The 18774-nt window shown below is 33.3% G+C and overlaps 1 protein-coding gene across 1 annotated transcript in view; it reads right to left on the bottom strand.

Annotated features, from left to right (window-relative positions):
- Window positions 1–18774, bottom strand: part of Hcn1 (hyperpolarization activated cyclic nucleotide gated potassium channel 1) — a 359023-nt gene that overhangs the window by 312840 nt on the left and 27409 nt on the right. Inside the window, exon 2 of the mRNA XM_027954427.2 lies at window positions 385–808. Within this exon, the coding sequence (XP_027810228.2) occupies window positions 385–808 (424 nt within the window). The remainder of the gene's footprint in view (window positions 1–384; window positions 809–18774) is intronic.

Below are 18774 nucleotides of genomic sequence, written 5' to 3'. Positions count from 1 at the left end.
TCCTGATACACAGGTTAGCAATCAGACCCTACACATCTTTACCAAAGAAGGCACTTGTTGTATTCGAGTTAGATTCAAAGAGTCTTCCAAGGTAGAAGAGAGTTTGCATTGATTATAATAAAAAAGTGGATTTGTTTTAAATATATTAAACTGGCATAAGATTGTTTTTTATAATTACTAATTGTTTTCAGTTGATCCAAATTCAGTATTTGATCTTATATCTTTTGGAGATATAAATACATAACTTATGTACCAAAAAGAATACTCAAATAAATTTTACTACTCAAACTTCATATAACTCATGACATATAGCACATTAATATTCAAAATGTCATAATAAAAAATCAGAATATAGTGGCTTTAAAAAAAAAAGATGTGACTTACCTCTTCCCACTGATGTATGTATCTAATTAACCTTGAAAGTCGCAATAAGCGCAAGAGACTGAGAATTTTTGTAAACCTCACAATGCGCAGTGCCCTGGCTGTCTTGTAAACTTCTGAATCCATCCCTTTTTCTACAATAAGGAAGATATAATCCACTGGGATTGATGAGATGAAGTCAACCACAAACCAGCTTTTTAAATAATTCATCTTGATCACTTTAGGGTCCAGGATGATTTCAGAACTGTCTTCATTGACAGTCCCAGTCCTAAAATTCATGATCAAGTCCAACAGGAAAATGGTATCTGATGCCACATTGAAAATAATCCATGGTGTTGTTGTTTGCTCTGTAAAGAATGTGATTCCAACTGGTATGATGACCAGATTTCCAACCATCATGATAAGCATTATTAAATCCCAATAAAACCTACAACAAATAAAAAAAATCAGATTTTCAGATGTAGAAAATAACCAGCTCATTCTCTTCCTACCATAAAATATTACTGATTTACAGTTAAATATACAAGCCAGAGAACAAAGAAATTATTTTTAAACATTATAATTGAATCAATGGCTACACATTAAATTTTAAGTGAAACTAATGTTTGTCTAAACTGAGGCATTATAATTATAGAATTATTAAATTATTAATGTATAGTAAATTATACTAATAGAATTCAAAAATACCCATAACCCCTATTTATCTAGTAAAGAGGCAAAAGAGAAATTCTCATATTGTTAATGCAAAATATAGAGGGAAACAAGATAAAATGTAAGATTAAAAGATTTTACCTTTTTAAAAAATGGCCTTCGGGAAGAAATTTTAGAGATGTTCGGGAATGTGTTGTATGTCAAATTTACAATCGTAGTTTAGAATAAACAGTAATAAGTAGAATGCTCTAAAAATTTTGCTCTACTAGTTCATCTCTGCCATGTTCCTAACATAGCTTATAGTTTTGCAGTACTCCCAAATATTTATATTTTATTCTTCTTCTGTTTGAAATAAGAGAATTAATTGTGGTCTAATGCAGAAAAGAAATTAACAGACTATACTTCAGATTTGAAATTAGAATCTATCTAAAATCTGAACTTTTATCACTTGTTCCTTGGGGTACCTTAAATACATTTTGCTATTTTTCAAAATAATTTATTTCTTTAAAGTTTTTAATTTTACTTTGAATATGCCTATGATTCCTAACTACATTTTGGAACAGTCATATCAACTTACATTAAAATTGGGAAAAAATCATAATTATATAGCTTATATTAATCAAAAATAATTATAATGTTATTTTCATAAAGGTTCTCTCAAAATCTTTGACATTGCAGTTAACCAACCAAGTAATAACTATTTATAATTATTACAATGAATATGTTCTTATAAAAAGGAAAAAAACAATCAACTAACAAATGTTTAATCATGAAATAATTTCTAGAAACATGATTTGCTTTATCCTAGAAATAAGTATTATCTTCTGAAATTTTTTTGCTGTGTAAAGAATGTAAACTTCTATGATATAAATGTCTATTAACCAAGAATTAATTATTTGTTTTATATTATTTACCCTACTTAGACTGAGTTACATCCTGGTAAGTTATACATTTCCATAAGCCTTTTGAAGTTACTATTATCCTTAATTATGACTGATCCTGGGATAAAAATAATAGTATAAGAAAGAACTGTAATCGGCACTTTCTCCCATGTCTCTGATCCCAGGATTTTGTAAAGGTTTGTTATTTTCAAGATTTCACCACTACTCCTGTCAAAATTTACCTGTACATTTATGAGCAAGTTTAAGATACTCATGTAAATTGTACATCATGCTTCATGCACTAGAAATTTAAAAATGTAAATGAAATATTTTTTTTCTTCTCTCAATGGAAATGCAAACTGTGGCATTAATACACTAAGGTCAGAAAAGAGATGTAGAGGTGAGGCAATATTGCAATAGCTGCTTTGCAAAGATATGACATCATTGAGCTCGAAAATGAAATTATGTGTACCCTGAGGATTTTTCACTTCTAGATGCTCTTATCCATTTCTTCTATGAGTTTCTCTCTCTGCTGTCCCCTTGATGGCTGCTTTTTACCCCTGGGTATCACACAGTCCTTTCATCTTCTATTCTACACATGCTCCTTAGAAAATATTATATATTTATCCATGTCTTTAATGATTGATTTGTAACTGATGGCTCTAAAAGCTTTATCTCTGGTTCTTTCCTGTCTTCTAGGACACCAGATTCTCATAACCAACAGCCTATTAAATCTATCCCCTGGCATGTCTCACATTCATCTCAAACAGTATAACTAAGTCAAACTCATACTCTTCCCTTCCCCTTGCATTACTCATGGAATGGAGCAACTTTCTATGTGCTTTGCAAGCCAGAAATTTTGGAGCCATCCTAAGTAAGTTCTGGTCATGAATCTACCCAATCCCATATCCAATCAAACACCAACACTCTTTTTATCTCACGCCTAAAAATATGTTACAGTATTGCATGATACTCCATTAATATGTACAACTTTTATGCTTTTGTATCAAGTAAAAATAATAATAAAATAAAAATTATAACCACATCACAATATTCACATGTAATAAAAAATTTCTTTCAACATTTAAATTTAAAATAAAATGTGTTGTATTTATTCATTTGCCTCTCACAACTCCCAATGTGGCTGTCCTCATTCAGAAAGTCTTACGAGATGTTCAAAGTTGGAGGTAAGTTATATAAATTCTCTATCCTAAATATTCTCATCTGCAAAATTAAGATTATTAGGGAACCAAATGCTTAGCTTTTACGGATTAAAAAGATTAAATAAAATGATATATGCAATTCAAGGACCTGACCCATATAAACTGGCATGCGATGTTGCTGGTATAGTCACTACCCTTTAATCCTTCCTTCGTAATCAAAAGAAATACAATTTTACAGGAGTAGACATTGAAAAACAGACATTCTTGTATTTCTGCCATTGAGGTGGAAACTTTTTTTGAAAGAAAACTAATATGCCATTCTTCTTGGTCAATAGAGATGAAAAGAATAAAGTGTCATCGAGTCTACGTTATTGCAATAATGTTCACCATACCATAGCTTTTTATTAGCAGTACTGAAGCCATTAGATATTCAGTATCAATATGAAGCTCCATTAATTCTTATAATATCTTTAGAGTATCATTTACTCTATTTCATAAGCATAAACACAAATTTAGTTATAGTCTTTGTATAATATTGCATTTTCTTTGATTAAAAGATTCATTCCTTGGGTAGCCAAATAAAATACAGTTATTATCCATTCTGGAAATAGGATATAATTCTGTTTTGTTTTGTGTTTAAGCAAAGAAGTGTTTCAGAAAACCGACCTCATGAGAATCTCTTACCCAACTGTCCACGAGTTGCTCTTCCTGACTCTTTGCTCTAAAAATTTCTCTTGGCTATCCAGGCTCTCCCCTTCTATGTCTTACAGATTTTACTGACCAAATCATCTTTCCAATCTGTCCCCTCTTTCCATTCCCATTGTTACCTGATTCTCCTGGAGCTATTCTACCAGTCCTTCAGATGCCATCCTGAAAATGAGTTTCTTAAGTGTTTTTTTCTTGGGGGGGGGGTTGTTTTAATGGACTATGTTTTAGAGACAGTTTATATTGACAGTAAAATTTGGCAGAGGAAGCCAGGCAATGTGGTGCATGCCTATAATTCCTGTGGCTTTGGAGGCTGAGGCAGGAGGATCACAAGTTCAAAGCCAATCTCAGCAAATCAGTGAATGTCTAAGAAAATTAGGGAGACCCTGTCTCAAAATACAAAATGAAAAGGGCTGGGGATGTATCTCAGTGGTTTAGTGTCCCTGGGTTCAATCCCTGGTACGAATAACATATATAACAACAAAACTGGGGAAGAGGGTACATAGGTTTCTCATATGCCTCCTGATCTGACATGTATGTGTATAGCCAACCCCATTATCAACATCTCCCACCATGGCAGAACATTAATCACAAATGATGAAACTACATTGACCACTAAAAAACTACATTGACCTACGTTGCCATCTCATTATCACCCAAGGTCCACCCAGACATATCATTATCACCCAAAGTTCTAGGATTCACCATTGTACATTCTATAGGTTTTGGAAAATTTATAGTGAAATACATATGCATGAGTACTTTCATTGGCCTAACAAGTCCCCTGTGCTCTGGCTATTTTTCCCTCCCTTCCCTGACTTCTTGAATTTTTTCAACCCCCAAAGCAACATATTTTCAGAATGATTCTTATTCTATTTTTGCTTCCGCAACTGTTTGTCCTTGCATTGCTGGATTTAAGTTCTTTGAAGTTCAAAATAATATTTTGTCTTCTATTTATTTTCTATTTATTTCCCACTGCAATGTAGACAGCATCTAAGATAGCAAATGCTAAGAATATATATTAAATTAATTTTGAATGGAAACATTTACTTTACTGGGGATATTTAAAGAAAACTTTTATAAGACAAGTGTTAATAACAATAACAACAGAATATATTAAATAAAACAGAAAACAAACTGGGAAACAGGAAACAAAGAGAATAAGAATATATTTTGGGGTTAGACAATCAGAAAATAAAGTTTTGAATTTGACTTCTGACTTGGCATATTATAAGATCTATTCACTGCTATTTATTCTGCCCCAGGGATAAACGTTTCATAAAAGGTTCTGGATGAATGTTGAAATGAAGAGATAATAAAATAGGTTAAATAAAATAATATCTCCAATTTTTTTAGTATATTATTGCTGATAACTACAACATTAATTTCTAGTAAAATACTTTTTGTAACTTATTTTTAGGTAAAGAATCTATTTTCTCCCTATAGATATTTAGAAGAAAGGAAGTGGCATTATAAAACTTAGTCCACAATGTAAAACAACAAAAACTTCCAAATTCAGCAATACTTCATTTTCTCTACCCACACGTATCCCTCTAAGGATTGTGGTAAATAAAGATAGCTCTGTGTCCTCCACAATAAGAATTTCCCACTGTCCTTGAGATTCCCCTGCCCAGCTCCTTATGATATCCGGCTGGTTGAAATAATCTAATGTCCGACTTTTCTAACCTAAAGCCTCAAAGTGATTTAAACAATTGCCATATTTAGCTACTAAAGGTGCTTGCCTTTACAATATTCTCTCTAAATATTGAATGAATGGTTTTCTCTTCTTCCTTCTCTCTGGCGGAAAAAAAAAAAAAAAATATTTGTCATAAAGTCAAAAGGAGAAAAAGACTTCTTGTTAGGTTCCCAACATGGTAATAGACTTATCATAGCTCTCATTTTTCTCTAGACAGTTAAATTGTCCAATAAAATTGTCCCATCAGCTAACACTTAAGATTCACTCTTAAAGGAAATAAACAGACAGAATTCCCAAAAGAGAAACTTTTATGATAATTTCCCATGAAATATAGTTATTCCTTTGCAGTTACTGAACCATAATGTAGTATTTCAAAATCAGTGGTGCTCTAAGAGATTAATAAACATCACTAGATGCAATACAAATGTTTGTCCCGTTTTATTCAGAAAAAATATCCTCAAGACCTCAATTAAATTTTACTTTTTATCAATAAATCATAAATTGGGCATACATTTGTTATCAACTCTAATATCAATCTAAGTAAATAAACAAGAGCATAAATAAGCAAATACCTGGGTGAACTTTTTCATTTTGTGACAACACATAGTCCTCCCAGCCATGGTCCAAATTTAATTTAAAACTGCTCAATTTTTAAAAATCCAATTAGTATCCCAGTGATTGGGCACATATCTTCTGAAAAATAATAGAGTGCCGTTTCTTGTTTACTGGATCCTCTTCCTAGTATTCTCAGTGGTGGTTCACTTTTCCTGGTCCAGCAATCAATACCTGAACCTTGGTCTCAAGTGTTCTCAGACTTCACTGTCAACCCCACTACCTCCATAGAATATTCACACTGGGATTTAGATAAAATATGTGACCTTAATCAGCTTTGCAAAAGCATTCCCTTCATCAGGTCTCTTTGATACCTTATAAGGATATGTTTATTGTCCATTGAGATTGGGGAAAATATATCAGAAAATGCAGGTCACTCAAATACAGGCAATTTGAAGTGGAAATATGCTAGCTTTCTTAACATAGTAAAATTTTTCTAAGCAATCCCATTTGAGGGAAAGTTTAGCCAACTTAGGGATAAAACTAAGACATAGTTAAATGTGTTTAGGTGTTTTCTAGTAAACCAGCAATTTATCCAATAAAAACATAAGACAGTTGGAGGGTGTATGTGAATGGTATAGGAGAATACACTTATTGTATGATGTATGTGCTAATTGTGTGAATGAGCCAATGAGATAAAAATTAAAACACTATGAAAGAATGAAAATTTGTACCAATCCAGACAAATTAAGCTAATTTTATCTACTTACCTCCCTGCAACTTCACCTTTTTCTTGTATACCAACCCTCTAACTGCCAATATAAATGGTCTTATACTGTTCCTCAACTCTTGTTTGTGGAATTTTGTGAGTTTAACCGTTTATACCTCCTACTTGAAACTCTCCTAAACTGTTAGTTTCTGTGATTCCACATTGTCACAGCTTCTCACTCATATTTTTTTTATTAGCAGAAACATTTTCTTCAATGACTACCTGACTCCTCTTTGGTCATTAGTGTGGGCATTGTAAATGATGGACCTATCCCAACTTTCCTTCCCTCTATTCACTACCTCCTTTGGCCTCATCAACTCCCTGAAGTTTAATCAGTTCATGAAAGTGCTTCTCAAGTTTATTATTGGACTTAACCTCTGTACTGAAGTTGTACATTTCAAAATACATCCTGACTAGTTGGTGGACTCTAAATCACCCCAATAGGTTGAAATCCAAACCAATTAATCTTATGGCCTCAACATGAAATGCCTGATTTTTTAATTTATTTTTTATTATAACATAGCTTTTTATTCTCCTTTCATCCATCCAATTAGGCATAAAACTTAAGAATTATCCCTGAATCATATTCAGCTTTTCATTTAGTTCCATTTCTACCTTCCTGAGTGAAAGTCTTACATCATTATTTTGCTTACTGATTTTTCCATTTCTACCTATCCCAGTAAATTGCATCCCCTTTATATACAAGAAACTTTCCTATTGCTTACAAAGTGAAATAAAATTCTTCAAAATCCTCTAAGGTATTTAACAATTCTGTATCTTTTTATGTATATGATTCCCTGTTAAATTTTAAAAGAATCTGTTGTTCAGACCCCTTTTCTTTACTGTTGCCCCATACATGTTATCTGGGGTCTTCTTACTAAAACCCAAACTCAGTATATCCTGATATCACTTCAATAGTCAAATTACATTCCAGTTCCTTCACATTACCCCTTTTTACCCCATTCCCAGTTCAGTTGTACTTTATCTCCTCCCTACCACAAATTCCTATCTTAATTTCTCTTAGCATATAAGTACACCTACTAGTGAACAGTGAAGCCTTACCATAATATGATGTAAATAATAATGAGGTAAAAAAGAGCACTTAATAGTCAATGTCTGAAAATACTTTTTAACTCTTATCCCTAAACAAAGGAAATGAAATCTTCCTTATATTTAAATTGCCTAGCAAATAGTGTACCTGTGTGTTGCTCAGTTCTCAATGATCAAATTCTAAATTAATCACATCTGTATTGATGAGAGCTTATTATGTCATTGCAAGAGTTTAATTAAAACATATGGACATTGTTCTTTTGGATGGTTTAGAAATTAATTAGATACAGGCCTTTTGTATTTCTCTTTGAGTAGTAGAATTAAGATGCATATTTTTAAACACTTCTAATCTTCTTGCTTTAGATAACAGGAAGAAAGATGTCATTCAAGGCTACTTTGATTATGTCATTCAAATTCACTTTCAAATTAAGGCCACAACTTGCAGTTTGCTGAATCCAAACATCTGCTTACCCCTAACTGAATGAATTTACTTCTGTAGTCTATGTCTTTAATCAAAAAAATGATTTTAAAAAAATGATAAAGAATGGAACAGAACCCTAAGCATTAGGTTTGTCTATGCTGCAGTATTCTATCTTTATGATGACATGTAGACTTTCCATAAAAAGAAAAATCCTTAATTTATAAAGGGTGAGTAGAAATAGTGTATAAAATAGCTCCTCATGTTTAAATTTAGAGTTCTTCCAAAAGTCCAATCTTAAAGTACTTCTCAGCCTCTAAGCATTTTTATTTAATTAACCATTGAGTGACTTTTTTAAAAAAATTAACTTCTACAGTTTTAGGCATTTTATTTCTTTAATAAAATAGAAAATACTGTCAGTGGTCACATCATCCTCAACAGAAATGTGTTATAATACCACTATCTCTGCTATAAAATTTTGTAGAAGTGGCACATGCCTGTAATCCTAGTACACTGATGGCTGACATAGGAGGATTGCACATTTGAGGGCATCCTCAGATATTCAAAATAAAAAATAAAGAGGGAGCTGGGTGTGGTGGTGCATGCCTATCATCCCAGCAGCTGGGGAGGTTGGGGCAGGAGGATCATGAGATCAAAGCCAGTCTCAACAATGGCAAGGACTAAGCAATTCAGTGAGACACTGTCTCTAAATAAAATACAAAAAAGGGCTAGACATGGGCTCTGTGGTTGAGTGCCCCTGAGTTCAATCCCCAGTACCCCCCAAAAATGAAAAATTAAAAAAAATAAAGAGGGCTTGGGGTGAACTTTAGTGGTAAAGTGGTCCTAGGTTCAATCTCCAGTACTGAAAAAATAAAAATTAGTAAATTGAGGTTCTTTTTTTAAGTGTTCAAGGAAGAACAAAAAGAAACTTGACATTAGGTTGTCTTTTAAGTCCCATGATACAGACATGGAAGACTTTTACTTTGAAACTGAGCTGAATGACCATCAGTAGCAGAGGGTTTTATATTTGTTGATATACTTTCACCATGTGACATTTTGAAAAGAAGGAATATGAAAATAAGGAAAATTCTTCTGGGCCTAAATACATAGATACATTAAGGTTTGTTTAAGTTTGGCCTTTTGACCTGAGACTGATTCTTCTCTCACTGCCTTCTCTCAACATCTAAATGTCTTATTGCTTCCTTAAGTCTTTAAGATATCTATGCTTTATGAGCATTTTGAAATGTGTTCATGATCTTGATTTCCAATATAAGAATTATGTCATTGAATATTGAAAGGTAACCATTAGGGCAAAAAAAAATGTATAAATAATACTTATTAAATAATAGACACTGAAGACATTGTCTTGTTTGATATTCAATAAAACAAAACAGTAAATAGTATCTGAATTTGACAAGAGGAAAACTGAAATCATTGTACTAAAGACATTTATTAAGTTCATATAGGCAAGAAATTATGAACTCTAATTTTGCACCCATAACCAACTTCTGTGCTTGTACTTCTTCCACCAGATTCAGTGTCCGGGAAAGTGACTCACAGATTCCCAAAGAGCATTAAACACACACACACACACACACACACACACACACACACACACACATTTAGTAGGGCAGCAGTGGTGGTACCTTTACCCATCTTCATCAGGCACCTATCAGTCTGAGGAAATAAAGATTTTAAATGGTTGTCTTCTCAAGAGAAGGTCCAAGTCCAGGAGGGGAGTAGATAGTGGTGTGATTCAGATCCAGCTTAATGGTTGGCCATTGGTCCCTTTCAACATAAACTAGTGAGATTTTGTCTACGTTCCCAGAGAATCAAAGTAACAGTTCATCTGTCTTTTTGCCCTTACAATTACACACCACTTCTAAATAAAGGGGCTGTGGATTAGTCAATTTCAATCGGATTTCCGGGGCTGGGATTGTAGCTCAGTGGTAGAGTGCTTGCCTCGCTGGTGTGAGGCCCTGTGTTTGACCCTCAGCAACACATGAAAAATAAATAGATAGATAGATAGATAGATAGATAGATGATAGATAGATAGATGAATGGATGGATATATAGATAAAGATATTGTGTCCATCTACAACTAAAAACATATTTTAAATAAAGGGATTTCTGAATTCTTTCAGCCTCACCTGAAAAGATATTTCACTAGCATGTTGACCAAGGTCAATTCAGATGTTCTAGTACGAAATATTCTCTCCAAAGAGTGACAATATAAAAGTTCCAGTAAATATGTGCTGGCTACCTTGTAGATAGCATATATTATTCTGAGCACTTAGGAAATGCATATATATATATATATATATATATATATATATATATATATATATATATAAATTAAAATGAATACTTCCCTGATGCACCTCCTAAGTCATAAGAAAATTAGGATATGCCCTTAAATAAGACCAAGAGAATTTTGAAGACATGTTAATAAATAGAACATAAGGCATTTTGAATTTCCAAAAGAAGGGAAAATCATAATCTATTTGTGGCATGTACTAATACTAAGAAAATTCAAAAACAGCATTGGTTCAAGAATTCTGGGGATTGCATATTTGTTCATAGCACAAATGTTATGTTTTAATTCATGAACATACACATGCTGCTTCCTAGGTTTGGCACTATTCTTATAAAGAGAATTAGAAACAGTCCTGTCCTCAGTTAGACTTGTCTAGGAAAGATAAACAATCTCATAAAATGTTATAAGTTCTATGATGGTCTTAAAGAAAGGGCATTGCTATGGCCCATAAAGGAGAGTGGTCATGTGTTCAGTGGAGGAACAACAGTAGATTTTAACTGAGTTTCATAGATACCAACCTACTCAACTATTAAGAACTTGTTTTGATGCAACACAAGCATTCACTGAGCATGATATCTCCCTAGGTTGCCTCTAGGAACACCATATTAGCTAGATAGAGCATAGACAGGAAGGGATTAAAAGTTCTGCTGGTATGCGTATTTTTTTAGCTATTCCTTTAGCTTTTATGCTATAAAATAAATTTAAGAGAATATTGAAGTTTCCATCTTCATTTATTTTAAAGTCCTTGTTTCATGTATGATCATGATGGAGGATAGCCAAGCACGTGATCCAACACAATTTCCATTAAAACCTGTCAAATTCTGCTTATAGTCATGAATTGTGTAGTACATGTCTCCTTCAAAATGCTTTCTTTTAAAGTGACGAAGAGCAACTGGTTTTAACAGCAGAGTTTTGAAGTTAAAGAGTATTCATTGCTACAGATCTAGAACCCCACACAGGTATGTGGTTATGCCATTTCCATTTAGCTTGTTTTTTCCCTAAAGCAGTAATGTTTAGAGATGTTATTGCATACTTGAGTTGTGTCGAGGTTTTCACCCACTGGCAGCTGCATATTATCTGAGGAGGAGAATGGGCGATGTGTCAAGGAAGAAAATGATTCTAACAGGAGCATATGCTCCCAGGCCTGCAACAAATACCAAGGGTGTGTGGGCAGAGCAACATTTGCTGTGTAGTATTTAAGAATTGAGGACCAAGTTTCCATAATTATCTGGCAATTCACACAAACGGTAGGGCATATTTTAAGCCGAATTGCCAGTACAACGAGAAATTTTCAGTCACCTACAAATGAATAAGATGAATACCCACTCCCATTCACTTTGCTCCCTGGAAAGAACTCATGTACGTATGTTTTGTGTAGGTGTCTCTAAAAATATGGTTTTGTCCCCTTTCTTTTCATCCATTCCTCATTGTTCATTGGACTTATTAAACATTTTTGTTCACAGAAAATATTCCCATAATAAAATATTGCCCAAACATTCAGAAGCTGACTCCCATTAGTAGTTAGGAGTACTTCCTGCTTTTTAACTAGGCCAATGACACAGAGAAAATTTTAAAATAAAATATGTATTTGCTAAAGTCTGCAAGATATATTTGTGATTTGTACAGTTCAGTTTATATTTAAAAGAAATAGCTTCCACCTTTAGGTAATTTAAATGACAGACTGTGTGTCTGTTTTTTCCAACAGTAAAAGAAAAAAAAAATTTCTTGGTAACAGAGATGTAATTGGAAAAAAAAAGAAGGACTCAGGAACTAATTTATTTTATGTATGAATCAAAAATATCAGTTCTAGAAATAATAATTTTGTTGGGCTTTGAGATTACTCGAATTCATTATTTCAAGACCCATATGGCATCATTTAATAACAGAAGAGATGAAATGAGAAATATCACTCTATAAAATATATTTATGAGAACTGAATCATCTAAAAATTGTTTAAATTTTTAAAGTTAATATAAATGTCTTAATTTATGACCCTAACCTATCTTTCTGAGCCTATCTCTCACTAATCCTCAGACTAATCTAATGACTTAGTTTTCACATTCTCTTTTAGTTTCTTCTGTGCAGTTGTTCCCTTCAAGTGCTTGGAATACTCTCCACCCCACTCTTCCTCTACTTTCTCCATTCTTGATTGGGCTGCCAGCTCTGCCAGCACAATCCCAAGGGCTCTGAGCCACAGTCAGTCTTCTCCAAACCTTAGAATGTGTTAAATCCAATGCATGGGCAAGGAGAGGCACCTCCAAAATATTTTTTAGGTGGAACTGAGGAGGTAGCAAACTGATGAAATGGGAAACAGGTTTGGGAGGATTTGAAGTAAAGCTGCTCCCTTAACCACCACACTATTTTTGCTATGCTCTCAATTCCTAGACAATAAAACAGCAACGTGTCATACAGATACTTATTTTGACATCATATAAAATTCCAAAAAATTTTGGTGGTTATAAACTCTCATGAGCCACTTCTTGATGCTTCTACCTAAGGCAATAGACCATGTCTTATTCTTTTGTTGCATTTAAAGAATACTAGGAACAGAACAATTCAAATGGTAAGACGTAATAAAGAAAAACTGAATAAAGAAATGACCTCTGGACTTAGTCAGGTGCCCTTGTGATAAATACATGGATCCTGTAGTATGTCTTGTTTTTCATATACATTAAATATTTTTTACTTTCACATATACATAGAAGATTATTTTTGAAGGTCTTTCTCCAACTATGCTGAATGTTCCGTAACCACGAATCATATCTATTTCTACCTCCACAATATCCCCATTATCAGTAGAACAGTGTCTGCAACCAGAGTAAACTTTCTATTGAAAAAAAAAAAAAGACGAAGGAACAGTCAGCACTCTGATAAATATCAGCACTGGATTGTATTTCAGTCTACTAATGTCACTCCCTTGAATAATATTTGGGGAGTATTGGCGTCATGAAAATGTAGATAAACTAGAAGACATTCAGAAAACTAAGGGGTAAACTTACTGCATGAGGGAAGATTTAAAAACCTATTTACCTAAAACTGGGCTAAATTAAAACTATAAGAAAATGTGAACCTGTTCCACACATTTGGAAAGTTAAGTAAAGGTTGAGTTTGACCAGCATAGTAAGAGGGTAATCAAAGAGCCACAGAACACAGATGCCTGGCCTACAAACTTTGAGGAGTGAGCACATAGGGCCCATATGCATGCTTACAGGACTATTTTTCATCCACCAGGAGTCCCTGAGGTTACCTGGTGGTTTGTCATGAGATTCCAGAGTTCAAAGATATTCTCTGGTTCACGTCCTCCCCAGACAGACAAAAGCTGGTCCTGTGGGTGGAAGCTGGCTACCTTACTATTGCTTGCTATAGAACCGACATTCAGGGGAAAACTAATTGTTTCATAATCCATTGGTCTTTTACTCCTCCTTCTTTGAGTATTAGTTATATGTCACATTTTAAAAGAAATTTTAGATTGACAAATCACTTCACATTGAAAATTACAGGATTTTGTAAGAGGTTTCAAGAATAAAAATAAGTAGAGACATTTTAAGTACTAGTACAAGGTCAGACTCTGGAAAAATATTAGCAGACACTGTTGCCATTAGTGACTTGATATCACACTGAATTATAAAACATTCATTGAGAGAAAATAATGCCTAGTATCAATATGAGATGCACCTCAAGCTATCAACCCAAATATTTCAGGGTACACTGAATTACAACTTGTTAAGATCTGGGAATAAACATAACACTAGTCAGGTGAATCAACTTTGCAACTCTATTTTGTGGTGTTTCAACTTGATTTTCAAGCTACTATGACACTGTAGAATTTTGTCAGACAATAGCTAAGTTCCTAACTTCTACAAAATAACAGTATTCATATGTCATTTTCACAGTAATCATTTCATTACATTATTTCATCAGTTCTCAAAGACACGAAAATGTCTATTAGCTTACAGATCAGAAATCTGAAACAATTAATATGGTATGTAACTTAACCAAGATCAGTTGGCTGATTTAAGACTTAAAGCCAGATATTTAATTCAGGGTTCTGTCAGGTGTCAGATTTATTTTAATTTTATGCTTTACCCACACACACATACACACACACACACACACACACACACACACACATACTATCAATAGATAAATATATCTTCTTGTCATTCATACTTAGTGTTTAGTGTTTGCAAATTCTTTGGTGTTAGGGAAGGAAAAAAGTAAATGGTCGTCTGACATCCCAGAAAGAAGTTTAGATTGATTATAGAAGTGCTAAGTTTCTTATATTTGATATTAACTGGCATTGTTATCTTGGGAAAAATCCCCTCCCTCTGGGTCTCTGTCTCCTTTCTCATATAAAGTGAACCTAGAAGTTACAATAATCTTCACAAATCTTATAGTTTTATTTTATTGTAGTTGATTATATGTCAGAGCAAGAGAGAATCAAAGCAACTGTCGTATGGGGGCTGGGGTTGTGGCTCAGCAGTAAAGTGCTTGCCTCGCACATATGAGGCACTGGGTTTGATCCTGAGCACCACATAAAAATAAATAAAACAAAGATATTGTGTCCATCTACAACTAAAAAAAAATTAAATATATGAAAATTAACTTGGGGAATGCAGAAAATATTGAAGGAAAAGAGGTAAGATGTGGGATTGTCTGGATTTGAGGAGAAAAAAGTTGGAGAGATAAAATATAACTTCCTTTGTCTTATGCCAGAGAAACTAGAAAATTGTAAACATGAACATTCTCTGAATAGATGAGAGTTTATGAGTTCATATTATGAGTTCAACTTTGCAGATTAAAAGTATGTTTTACATTTCCATGGCAGAAGAAACTGAACTGCAATATTCTAGAACTCCAAATTGATGCCAGGACAAGAGCAGTAGGTTTAGGAGTCTATGCAAAAATTTGAGAACTAAAACTCTGGGTGAACATGTATCCTCTAGGGGGATATTAAAGATAGGAGAAAAGAGCCAGAGTGGTGGTCATGGACCAAACCCCCTCTTGGCAACAAGAAGATACACTATGAAGTTGGGGCAGAAATCTCTGAGGGAAGGAGTCAGTGGCTTGGCATGGGAGTGAAGACATATTAAGTGATCCATCCAAGATAGTCATGTAAATATAGTTCTTGTATCTCTTTACAATTCTTAAATTTTCCTCTGCCAGTTATTTGTACCATGGTGATAGTGAGATTTTTCTAAAATGAAACTTGAATATTTCATAAGATTCACATTTAGACATTAATACATATTTGCATAACTCTGTCATCAGGCTTAATTTCAGAAACCTAAGTTGAGGAAAGGCAAGTCATTTTGCAATTATATTGATCAAAGCGAAATGCTATGTTTGAATAATTCACCTAAATATAGCATCAGTGCAATATTTTTTACATCTAAGTTTTATTTCAATTAAACAAAAATTTTCATCATCTGCACTTTGCCAGATATCATGACAAGTATAAAAATGAAAAGTACTAAAATACAAGTTCAAACATGATGGATTCAGATAGCAATTATTGGAACACAAGCAAACCACGCAGGAAATTCAGGAGAGAGGGAAGTCATTCCAATTACCTTAGGGAATAGGAAGAAACTATGGAGAAGTGAAATTTAGCTGATCCAATTACACAGTAAGATTTTGATAGATGAAGATGATAAGGCTAGAGAGAGAATTCCAAATGGAAAAAAAAAATGAATTAGAAAAGGCCCAGAGGGAGTAGAGTCAGACTGTATGTGTCTTCAGCATCTGACAATCCTGGCAGAGAGGAGGTGCTCCAATTGTGTTTGTTGTATTAAGGAATGATTAAATGATTGGATTATAATGCAAGCCTTGGAAGATCACATGATTCAATTAGATGTAGATTAAATCAAGGCAAATAGAAGTAGTTTTAGTTACAACAATGTTATTTGTTTTCTGCCCAAAGAGTTATCTAGAATTACTGTCTTCACTGAAAAATTTGAGTTCAAAGTTTTGAAGCCCAGCTGAAAAAAAAAAAATGATTGTATTGTTACAAATCATGAATTAGAATATTTGTCCAGTAAGTATAATTTTTCACATGTTTCACATGTGACACAATAAATAAATAAATAACTATTGTAACAGCCAAATTTTGAAAATGGATATATTGGTTACCTTAAAAGACAAGTTCCTTCAAGGATTAAATGTTGTTTTCACATAAAATATGTAGAGTGACTCAATTTATTTTTATGGGCATATTGAGAATAGAGATACCAGTTTAAGAATCATATGCATATGTATAACAGTGAAATGAGTAATGTGTATGAGAGTGAATGGTCTAATAATCGATCCTAATGGCTCTTTAATTTTCCTAGACTCGGCCAATAATTGCTACCATGTTTTGTGATGAATTTCTGAAAATTAAGTTGAAGACTTAAAAAAAATGGGGCACACCTTCCTGGAGGAAAGAGAGAGGAGATTACTGAGACTAATAGGCAGAATTTAAAATATGCCAACCTGTGAAGAAATATGGAGTACTTGAGAGACTGATTAAATCAACCTTATAGAGAATGAACTCTAAAGAAGGCTGGAAATAGAGCTTACCAGGAATTTACTACTGTAAATAAAGTATTTGTAATTGAGATGGCATACAATAGGGAAGTTTGAAAAATCTTGACTTGCTGAATGGCATAATGAATTATGAATTTTTGGTACAGAAGATTGCTCTGAAAACAGAGTGAATGAGAAATTAAAATAGTATGAATAATGCAAAAAGAGGAAAGAAAGTAGACTTTATAGCAATACCTAGTGCAAAGATAGAAGGAAGGGTGGAAATGGAAGATGATTCTATGATTCTGAGAAAAAAAAGTGACGAAGATGGTGCCAGGCACAGGAATTCGTAACTGGGATGATCTGATCTGATCTGATGCTAAGATATGATCCATTTTGGGACATGATCATTTTGAGGAGGCTGAGAAAGAACACCAGTGAAAATGTTTTGTTTCAGTTTAAAAAGTGACTCTGAGGAGTAAAGGTGCTGGTTTAGGGATCATGGAAGGTAAGGAGAAAAGAATGGTGAGCAGAGGTTATTGATGAAGAAGAGAAAGGTCAGTGTTAGAGGAGCACAAGCAAAACCAACAAAGAGATTTAAAGTGATGCTCAGAATTTGAAAAACAGGGAAATATTTTGGATTGATCATGCAAAGATATACCATCATCGCAAAGGCAATGACACTATCATAATATGAAGGACAAATTACAAATAGTGAGAGTTGGTATGGAGATCTTACAATTGACTATATGCTAAGGGAGGTGTTAACAAAGGCAAATATTGGAAAGTCCAGAAAGCCTTTTAGAATAAGTGAGATTTGTTCATTATTTATTTACTTAGATAAGCAGGTAGTATTTCCCATCTCCCTTTGTGACTGGGATTTGAGAAGGTATATATTTGTTTGCTACTATTCAAGATTAAAAGAAACCGGATCATATTTAAAGACTGATAGTATAGAGCTTAGTAATAAAAGAGTAAAAACACATGGAAGGAACTTGCTGGTGAGGGGAAACAATGTCACAGAACAAATTACAGAAGTTTGCTTTGAATTGCAGATGTGGTATATCATCTGATACATAAGAACAAAAGGAAGAAAGGCAAATTTATGAACATAGAGTCAAAGGGGGAACAATTTGAATCTCACAATGATGATTTAGTTGCAGTTTTTTTTACATAGTGAAAAAAGTTATTTGTCACATGCTATACCCAATGCATTTCATATATTTAAAAATTAAACCAATAAATCTATGAGAGATTGTTACTTCCTTGTTCAGGCATTCTGCTTCTTTAAAATATCGCTTCCAAAGAAGTTTATAAAACATAGCAAAGCATTCATGTGGAGGATGTAGGCATGAGTCCTTAAGCTGGAAGTCATTAATTAAATCATTCTCAATTAGCAAGTATTATATAATTCTGGGGCATGCATTTAAATAGGAATAATTTCTTAAATTGTCATATCCTTCCACTATTTAAATCTAAAGAAACCTGCATAAAGTTCTGTAATAGTCAATCTATATTCAACAGAAACTCTATTACGTCAGGATTTGTTTACTGAAAAAAAAAGTTCATTATTTTTCATGAAATTATTAAATCCTCCTTTAATGCATATTTAAAGGGCATAAATAATATATATAAACATAATTCTAAAATTTAATAAATGATCATTTGTTTTTACACATTTAAA

This window comes from Marmota flaviventris, chromosome 5, assembly GCF_047511675.1.
Source record: "Marmota flaviventris isolate mMarFla1 chromosome 5, mMarFla1.hap1, whole genome shotgun sequence".
Lineage (NCBI taxonomy): Eukaryota > Metazoa > Chordata > Mammalia > Rodentia > Sciuridae > Marmota > Marmota flaviventris.
The sequence above is the reverse complement of the archived record's forward strand: the minus strand, read 5'-3'. Positions and strand labels throughout refer to the sequence as shown.